The sequence below is a fragment of the Mus caroli genome, chromosome 16 (genome assembly GCF_900094665.2).
Source record: "Mus caroli chromosome 16, CAROLI_EIJ_v1.1, whole genome shotgun sequence".
Classification (NCBI taxonomy): domain Eukaryota; kingdom Metazoa; phylum Chordata; class Mammalia; order Rodentia; family Muridae; genus Mus; species Mus caroli.
In genome coordinates, this window is record NC_034585.1 from 30,216,565 (window position 1) to 30,227,087 (window position 10,523).

A 10,523-nucleotide genomic window follows, 5' to 3' on the forward strand; every position below is an offset into this window, starting at 1 on the left:
TCTGCTTCATTCTCAGGCTGTGGCCTTGGAGGGTTAGTTAGCAGCCCACAGCCACATAGGCAGTTGGTGAGTCGGGAAGCCAGCTGTGCTAAGTACACTGTAGACTTAATAGTTGCAGGGCAAGGGTTATATTAAGGTTTTACTTTTTAAATTGACATTAAAAAATAAGATTTAAGTCATCTAACTCAGTGTAATTAAATATGTTCACCATTTTGTACAACTGTGCGAACTGCTGATCTCCAGACCCTTCCTCATCGTCTTGAAACCCCATACCTTTCATATACTAGCCTCCTCCTCCAGCCTCCTCTGTTACAGTCTCTGGACTTTACCCCTCCTTCTGCCTCGTGCCCAGGGAACATACGCTGTGTGACCTCTTGTGACTTTTTTATTTCACTCTGCATAGGGTTCAGATTCACATCATAACTTGGTGGGGTGTGATTTGTTTGTTTGTGTAGCCTAGGTTGTCCTAGAATTCAGAGATCTGCCTGCCTTTGTCTCTTGGGTGCTGGGATTAAAGTCATGTGCCACACCACCTAGCTCTTTGGTGTTGTTTTTTTCTCACTTTATTTTTATATTTATATATATGGATGTGTCCGAGAGTGCACCTCTGTGTGCCAGAGTGTCACAGACAGTGTGGAGATCAGGGTCAGTTCTGTTTCCATCATGTGGTTCCTAGGGATTGAACTGTCTTCAGGCATGGCAACATTCCTTCATCCACTGAGCCATTTTGTTGGTCCATTTTTTAAAATTACATTGATTGATTGTGTGTGAGTGTGTATGAGTATGTGTGTGTGTGTGTATGTGTGTATGTATGTGTCGCAGTCAGAGGAAATCTTACAGGAATCAGTTTTTACTTTTCATCATTCAGGTCCTGGGATTTAACACAGGGCATCAGGCTGGCAGAAGTGCCTTCACCCAATAAACTATTTCCTTGATCCACATCATTATTTAAAGGGCAGTAATATTCCAGCATTTGTATATGAAATATTATTTATCTATCCTGTATTGATGGACATTTGGGTTGTTTCTTTTGGCACTTGTAAATAAGGCTTTGCTGTGAATGTTGTGCCAATATCTGTTCAAGTCTCTACATTTTTGTGTCTATGTCAGGAAGTATAAACTAATAGATGATAGTGGTTTTTTTGGTGTTTATTTTTTTATTTTTTTATTTTTGGTTTTAAAGAAATAAACTGCTGCTAGGCATGGTGGCACACATCTTTAACCCCAACACTTGGGAGGCAGAGGCCAACCTGGTCTATGTAGTAAGTTCCAGGACAACCAGGCTACATAAAGAGACCCTGTCAGCCGGGCGTGGTGGCGCACGCCTTTAATCCCAGCACTCGGGAGGCAGAGGCAGGCGGATTTCTGAGTTCGAGGCCAGCCTGGTCTACAAAGTGAGTTCCAGGACAGCCAGGGCTACACAGAGAAACCCTGTCTCGAAAAACCAAAAAAAAAAAAAAAGAGACCCTGTCTCCAAAAAAGAAAAAAATAATAATAAAATTAAATAAATTAAATTAAATTAATTTTTTATTTAAATAAATAAATGAACTCTCTCCATGTGGCCTAGGATGAGCCCAAGCTCTTAAGCCCCAAACAGTTCTTCTGGCCTTAGTATCTGGAGTGGGTCGCTAGGACTACAGACATGTGTACTTTTGCCTATTTCTATCCTTTTATTCTAACCAGCAAAAGTTTATGCACAGGGTTCTTATTTCTCTGCACCTCCCTTACCTCTCAGGGTCCTCATTTTTCCACCTCTCAATGCTGGGGTACAGGCATACACAGCCATGCCAGACACTTATGTGGGTGACAGTGACTTGGACTCAGGTCCTCGTGCTTGGAAGTACGTGCTCTCACTCACTGAACCATCTCCCCAGCCCTCAGTTATTCTTTAAAGTAATAAAACTAACATTCATAAGCAACTAATTTTGAGTCCAAAGTCTATTTTTATAGACAGATTATTTTCACAGAACCATGTATGATGCTGTTTATAATTCGCATGCGTTTGGAGAGTCTGCCGCCATGATGGGGTAACCCGGGTTGTGCTTTTCTTCCTACCTCAAAACAACACAACCAGAAATAATACATGAAAGAATGTCTTTCTTTTTGAAAGAATGTTTTTCATACACTGTAAAGAATAGCAGAAATGCCCATGGAAAATAGGAGTTTTTAAAAAGAAGCCATGGCGCATACATTCCCACCCTCCCACCAGACATGCACACAAATCTTACAAATAAGGACAAAACCATTTTTTAAAAAGAACAAAAACGCCTTCACATTCCATTTCTGACCGCTGTGTTGGAGGTCGTGAAGCACTGCATAAACAGATTAGCTCTTGAGTGTGGGATGGAGAGGTTGAAGGATGAGATGGGAATGGAGGGATTAAGACGCTGTTGAGAAGCCAGAGGCTTAGGGAGCTCTGTGGCTTGCCAAGCTACCTCTTCTGTGCATTGCAAAAAGATTCTCAAGGGACAAAAGCATTCGGCCTTTGCCATCTATTCAAGGCAGTGTCCTTCCCTCCAAGTCATTTCTATTTTGACCAAAAGCAGCTTTGAGCAGGCTGGAAATACCTACCTAGCACGAGTGTGCTCTAGAAAGTATTGCTTGATGACTGCTAAGATAGCTCAGTTGACAGGCCAGCAGGATGGCTCAGGGCCACCCACATGGAGGGAGGAAAAGACTCCTGCAAACTGTCTTCTGACCTCTACAAATGCACCATGGCACAGTCGTACATACACTACATACATGAATGTATGTAATACAAAAAAAGATGGCTCAGTTGGCAAATCACTCGCCAAGTTTGATCCTCAAAGCCTATGTTTAAAAGCCAGGCATGGTGGCTCACACTTGTAACACCATCACTGGGCAGACTGTCGAGCCATCCAAAATGGAGAGTTCCAGGCCATTTTGAGATCCTGTCTCAAAAATAAGGTGGATAGCATTCCTAAGAAACGATAGCCGAGGTTGTCTCTAGCCTAGCCTGCAAACAGTTTACATGAAACAGTTAATTACTTGAGCTGGGCATGGTGCTATATGTCTAATTGCAGCACCCAGGACTGAGGTGGAGGGTCAGGTGTTTAGAACTGTCCACAGCTACGTAGGGAGTCGAGGCCAGTGAGGAGTGGCCCTGTCTGTGCTCTTTCGCCTCCACCCCACCCACCCCACCCACCCCGGGAAGAATGGCTGGCTCTGGAATAGTTTCCTGACTCCACTTGCTTTCAGTTTGGACTCTAGACCTTGAAGGCGTCTTAGGATCTATGCACGGCCTCTGGAAGCCTCTGGAAGGTGGGAGCAGAGCACGCAGCTGTCTTCCTGTTAGAGCCATCACTAGTGTTTGTTTCTGTACTTCAGAGTTAGAATACAGTTGTGTGTGATGAGGTTTAAGGGGTGGATGCCCCTGAAGCGTGACGTAAGTTACTTCTTCAAACTAGTGGTCTTTCACTCTGCAGTTGCAAAGGCAAACAAACCAAACCCACAGCTCCTTGCCGTGTCTCCCTTTAACAAGAATGCTGAGCGTTACGTTGTGGAGGTTGTGCAGAAAGTTAACCTCCAGTGGACTCAGCCCTGACTCAGACCTGTCTAGTGTATCGTGCAGGCCAGCCTGCTAGGACATGCCTAGATGAAGAGTCTAGTGCCTTTGAAGAAGATGGCTGGCTTTCCCTCCCTCACTGTGTGGGCCATCTTTCTCTAGTCTGTACACTTCTTTTTCCTTCTGCTACTGGGGCCTTGAACCACAGGCCTTGCATGTGCTAAGGAAGTTCTGCACTGAGCTGTCTCTTTAGCCTTTGTCTATCTTTAATTTTGAAGTTTTATCTCAGTAAGTTGCCTAGACAGGCCTTAAATTTGAAATCTGCCTCGGCCTTCTAAATGCTAGGATTATGGCCAAAGAACCACCACACTTGGCTTGGATGATTTTTTTTTTCTTCAATATACTATTTCTATTGATTCTTTAGGAATTTCACATCATATGCCTGATTACACTCGCTTCCTAGTCCTTCCATGGCAGTGTCCCCACTTCTCTCATTACACCACTAACAAAACAACGGAGCAAAACAAAAAAACCCAAGTCCATTTCGTGTTACCCTTATACTCACTGGTCATGGTCAAACTCTCAGTGGCCTGCCTCTCAAATAGAACTGAGTCATTTGCTTCCCGAGTCCCCACCAGAGCCGTCAGGTGTGGAGAGCTAACGTCAGCGTCCTTATCACACTTTTAAAAAAAAATAGTTTCAGAGCTTTATTGTAGAAAGGCAGGGAGAAAGAGAGAAGATAGGAAGAGAGAGAGACCCGCCATGGCCACGTGGGGAGAGAGAGAAGCAGGGCTAGAGATGAGAGTAAGAAAAGTGAGAGTTTAAGAGCCCTTATCACACTTGTAAGACTTCTCTTTGATGGCTTCCTGTTTAGGCTGTTACTTTTTGGGGGGTTGGGGCGGTGAAGGGGAAGGGGTCATCAGGGAAGCCTTCTTCTGTGTTCCTTTCTCAACTGTGTGTGTGCAGTTATCAGTGTCACTGCCAAAGTAGCCTCCTTGCTCTTTACAGTCAGGGGGAACACATCATGGGCTTCCACATAGTTTCTGGTGGCGGCTCTGACCATGAACATGGCCCTTGCCTGCATTAGGACCATGGACCCAGACAAGGTCCTCAGAGGCCCTGACCACAGACATCAAACATGGTCTCCAGTGGCTGTACAGACAATTCACACCAACATGGCCCCAACATGGCAGTACAACCTGTGCACGTCAGCATGGTCTCAGGCTGTAGCACAGACCACACATAGCTGCTTGGCCTTCAGTGGTAACAGGGGCCACAGACATCAGCACAGACCCCGGCCTTAATAAGACCACAGATCCTTGGTGGTCTTTGGTGGCAGCATGGGCCCTGACATCACCATGGCTTCAGGTGGCAGTACAAGCCACTCAGATCAATGACACCTCAACTACAGCACAGCCCACAGACATCAACTTGGACAGGCCCTGGCTGCCACAGGGCTGCTGCCCCCCCCCCCCCCCCCCCCGGCCCCGCCACAGGATCTTAAGACTTCTGGTGAGTGGAGCACAGCTTCTGCTCCAATCCCCCCCCCCGCCCCCAGGCCTCAGTGGCACCATGGGCTACACTGGTCCTGGGAGGAGGTCCAGGACATGAAGTGAACCGTTCCTCATTCCGGGCCTACATTATTGCTGTCACCCCCAAGGCCAGACACTGTGTTGAGGACCTGAGGGCTAAGTCTACTATGCAAGCTGCAGGCTACTACTGTATACCATCCTGTGACTCCACTGGGCAATGGCATGTTCCCCTGGTGACCTCAGCTCTCACACCTGTCACTACCCTGATGACTCCAGTTCCACCTCTCTCCACAGCTTCTTGGTCACATATTGTTTCTTCCTAGTGTTGCTGGTTGGCCTGGGCATCATGAGCATGGGCAGGGGTGGGCTTCTGGTTGGCTAAGGTGGCTCCCCTCTTTTTTTTTTTTTTAATGGAAGATTCATATAGATATTTTATAAAGACAGGTTTAGAAACTTAAGATCATATTAATGTCTGCTTGTGGGACAGTGGAGCTTGCCAGGAAACGGTACGGTAGAGTAGGTCTGAGTCCCCGGAAACTCGGCTACACACCTGAGATGGCAGGCGGCTCCCTGCTCCCTGCCAGACTCCTGGCCTGGAACACATGCTACACTTCCCACATAAGGAAACTCGAGGTCATGTAGGCCCAGAACAGAGTTCTTCATGCTAATGAGGTACCTAGTAGCCCCCAGGGTTTAGCTAATAGCTCCCCTTCCCAGATATTCTTTTCAACAGAAAGGTATTTAATCTCTGGTCCACCCTGAGAAGTTGGTATATATCTATTTTCTACGAGTTAAACAATATGTATAGACATGGATTGTCTGTTTCATCAAGAACTGCTGTGGGGGTCCATAGATAAGGCCTCCGCCTGCAGAGCCTCAACCTAAGCTTCTCGTAGAAGGCCTTTGCGCTTCCAGACAACCTCCAGACAACTTCCACCAAGCTAAGGACAATCACTGATGAGCTAAGCTGGAGCTCCCATTCCCCCTGACCCGGCCTAGACACCATCCTCAGCCTGCAGGCCCCCAACTCCGCTCCCAGCTCCTTGGGACTCAGCGATGCCTAGATAGATGCCCAGGAGTTTGGGACTCCTAGTCCAGGTCTTACTGTGGGCCCAGGGACTGTCATGCTTATTTCCCAACTTCTCTGTGCAGCTCTCCAGCAGTAACAGGAGGCCTAGAAGTCAGAGAATCCCAACATCTTAGATTGTGTCTTTCTACCCCTGAGGAGTGGTCTGGGCACCTCCCTGAAGCCCAGCACCAGACATTGGTGGCATAGGATAAGGATAAGTGCAGTTAAGCTCCCTGAGTTTCAGTCAGGCTCCCAGAGTTGCTGTCACAGCAGCTGAGCCCAGTGGTGACTGGTTGGAATGTGGACTCCCCACAGCTGCTTTATGTTAATTCAAATAATCCCTTTAAATCTTTGAAAAAAATAACTTAAAAATGAGCAAAGATGTGATTGGCAGTTCATAATGTTTAGCAAACACATGAAAACGTTTTGAACTCAACTCCGCCAATAATCAATGAAATGTGAGTTTAAGATTACAAAAATGTCACCGGTTGGAGCTCAGTCAGTAGAATGCTTGCCTAGCGTGCATGCGTGAGGTGCTGCATGGGAGCCTCAGAGCCACACTCAGCTGTGTGGTATACCTGGAGACAGAGACAAGGAGATCATAATTTAAAGTTATCTTTGACTACATAGAGAGTTTGGGGCTTGCCTGGGATATATGAAACCCTGTCACAGAAAAACAACAACAAAGCCAAAGAAACAAGGAGCTGCAGAATTATTCAAGTTAAATTTTTATCAAAATCTGTAAACACATTTTTCCAGGTCCAAAAGCTTAGGAGGAAGCTGAATATGGTAGCACATGCCTTTAATCCAAGCGTCCTGGAGGCAGAGGTAGGACAACTAGGGTTGTGTAGAGAAACCCTGTCTCAAAACAATAAAAGACTTTAGTCGAAAAGTCTGTGTTCTATCTCTCTTCTTAGGCAGTTTTAACCTTTTTATTTTTTTATCATCAACACAAGGCTGATTCCGTTCTCTCTGACTCCTTTGATGCGATCATTTCTCTGTCACTTGAGACGGTGAACGTCTTCCTGACTCGTGAACTGGCTCACACTCTGCACCAGGTTCTTTTATGAATGTGGCTTTTCTGTAGAATGCTAAAAAACCTTCCAGAAAAAAACCCAAGCATAAATTTTGAGAAATTCACACCTTTTTGTAACTTTTCAAGAAGAGATCTATTACACCACTTAAATTGGGATCTGAATTGGTGCATCCTAAACTAGCCAGTCTATAATTGAATCAGAACATTAAATTCTTTTCCAAAGTCCAACGGTGTTCCATCAAATTCTTTGCCAAGGTGTATCAGTATTTCATCATTTAATCTCAAGTTCCCTGAGTTTCTGTGTCTCTAGTTGCAGTCTTTTCATTTTTAAACAGGGCAAGTCACTTGTGACCTATCTAAAGGTCCAGTCACAACATCCTTCTGCTGTGACATTATTCCCAGTGTATATGTCACTGGTTACATCTTAGATCACACTCATCTCTTTGATTACTGAGGCTTTTTTTTTTTTAAGATTTATTATTCTTTTGTGTGGGTGGGTGGGGAGGTAAGTAGGTTGGTAGGTAGATAGGAAGGAGGTACCTATAGAAACCACAGAAGGGTGTTGGGTCCCCTGGAGTTAGGGTGTTAGGATCCAAACTCCTGTCATCTGCAAGAGCAGTATGTGTTCTTAACCACAGGGCCATCTCTGCAACTCCCATAGTCACTTCTTACCTGGCATTATGCCAGCCCAGAGTTCATATTTTGTCATAGTATGAACATAGTATGTCCCTTGTCTGCAGTTTATCAGGGAGAGATGTTCCTCTAAAGGAGGGCTGTGCCTTGTTTCTTTTTGTACTTACTGTGTTCTAACCTGAGAAGCACTTCTGAGGCTAGTGATGGGGCTTCAGTGGAGTATCTGCCTAGGGTATATGAGGTCCTGGGTTTGATCTTCTGGACCACAAAAAATTATTTAAAATAAATGCTTCTCCTTCAGCTCTGCAGCTTGCACCTTGTATTAAATGTGCTCAGTTTTATAATAATTTTTATCCTAGGAAATTTGGTGTAGTGTTTCTGGGTACTTGTTGGCATGCTTTAGTTTTAGGGGGGTTGTTTGTTTGTTTGTTTGTTTTGAGTTTTTCAATATAAACTACTGTAGTTTTTACATGTTTGAAGTTTGCATGCTTTAGTTTTAGCTAAGGCAAATGTTTAAAAACCATAACATTTTAAACATCTTTGCAGGTTTTTTGTCTTAAACAATGAAGCTGGGCTGTTGGAGTACTTTGTAAATGAACAGTCTAGAAATCAGAAACCCAGAGGGACTTTGCAGCTTGCGGGGGCCGTGATCTCTCCCAGCGATGAGGACTCGCACACCTTCACAGTGAATGCCGCCAGCGGGGAGCAGTATAAACTCAGAGGTGGGGTCCCCTCAGCACCACTGCCACTGGTGACACACCACGGGATGGTCTTAGAACTGCTCTGACAGATGATGAAATCTACTTTAATAATGGTTTTCAAGTTGCCCAGTGAATGAGTCTGTTTAGTGAATTATTTTATAAATGAAACCCTGACTAGTGATAACTGTACAGCCTAGACATTTAAATATTACTGTTTTTTGTCTGCCTCAGGTAATTTTTCTTTTTTGCCCATTGTCCTTTTGACATCTCTTAGTGACATAACTACAATCAGAAGTATTAAAATGTCCATATTCATTAAGATAAATTATAATTTACCATGTTTGGTTTGGGGTTTGGATTTTCATACTGGTTTTTGATAAAATCAGGACTGTTCAGGGTGATCTGACCATAGACTTGCTTGAGCTTTTGAAAGATAGGGTCTTGCTATGGAGCCTAGGCTGGCTTCAAATGCTTACCTTCTGCCTCTGAGAGCTGTCGTTACAGGCTGTGCTGCCATGCCTGGCTTATAACCTCTGTCTAGGTTAATTTATGAAGAAATGTGTTGGGGTTTTACTGAATAAATATACATAAAGTATAGTGGTTATCCTGCTTACCATTCTGCTAAGGTCTGAAAGCACTGCTGAGATTTCAGAGTCTTAATCAAGGTTGTTTATTTGAAAAAAGCACATAATCAGCTAGCAGTGGTAACACACAACTCTAATCCCAGCCCTCGGGAGGGAGGCAGAGGCAGGGGGATCTCTGCATTGGAGGCCAGCCTGGTCTACAGACTGAGTAGTAGGACAGCCAGGGCTACACAGAGAAACCCTGTCTTGAAAAACAAAAAGAAGTAAATAAACAGAAACAAATGTGGGCATACCACCAGGAGGAACTTAAAGATGTATTGCTTCATGTCCTCACCTGGTTACATGGGATTTGTGCACTCCTAGCAAGGGCAACCCTTTAGTCTTCCTGGTCAGTGACATTTTCTGTAAAGAAAGTAGTGCTAGCCTTTGCTTTTTACTCATCCATCCCTGTGCTGTGGACAGTTGTGCTCCCCAAATAAATATAAAAGTACGTGATATCTGTATTCTTTTTATCAGCCACAGACGCTAAAGAGCGGCAGCATTGGGTGAGCAGACTTCAGATATGTACACAGCACCACACGGAAGCTATTGGAAAGGTATGTGGGTTTGTACACTATGCACAAAACAGGAAATAGGGGCTTTATGCTTCTAAATGTAGACAATAGAGCCAGTGAGGAAGAGTGATTGCCACCAAGCTTGACAACTTCAGTTTGATCCCTTGGACTCACAGGGTTGAAAGAGAACCGTCTCTTGATAAATGTCCTTGCTTTCTCATGTACGCTGGTGATGTTCATATGTGCATATACACACAAAATAAATGATTGTTTAAAAAACACATCGAGATACCATTCACACATTATAAAACTGATACACTATAAAATATAATCCTGTGGTGTCAGTGTAGTAACAATAAGATTATGCAACCTTGGGTTGGAGAGATGTCTCAGAGGTTAAGAGCACTGACTGCTCTTCCAGAGGTCCTGAATTCGATTCCCAGAAACCGCATGGTGGCTTACAACTATATGTAATGGAATCTAATGCCCTCTTCTAGTGTGTCTGAAGACAGTGACAGTGCACTCATATACATTAAACAAACAAACAAAAAATTGTGCAGCCGTGGCAGCCATGTGACTACCGAATATTTCTATCAACCCCTAGACAACCCGAAGTAATTAGCCACGTCTGTTCTCTCTGTAAACCTGGGGTGAGCAGTTAATCTATGCTCTTACTTGTGAGGACTTATGACTGTAATTTCTTGTGTTGGCTTTTCTCCTTTCAAGGTTCATGTACACTTACACATAACAAGAGTTGTCCCCCAAGCCCTTCTCTACTCACCCTGCTGGCCTTGAAAATTACCTCAGCTTTCCAAGAGTTGGGGTCATAGATGCAAGCCACCATGCCAGCCTAGCTGTCCTCTTCCTTTTTTTTTTTTTTTTTTTTTT

The 10,523-nt window shown here is 44.4% G+C and overlaps 1 protein-coding gene across 3 annotated transcripts in view; it reads left to right on the forward strand.

The window, feature by feature from the left end:
* Window positions 1-10,523, forward strand: part of Osbpl11 (oxysterol binding protein like 11) — a 75,022-nt gene that overhangs the window by 26,646 nt on the left and 37,853 nt on the right. For all 3 annotated transcript variants that reach the window (XM_021184876.2, XM_029470390.1, XM_021184875.2), the window contains exons 3-4: window positions 8,343-8,518; window positions 9,598-9,677. In XM_021184876.2, the coding sequence (XP_021040535.1) occupies window positions 8,343-8,518; window positions 9,598-9,677 (256 nt within the window). The remainder of the gene's footprint in view (window positions 1-8,342; window positions 8,519-9,597; window positions 9,678-10,523) is intronic.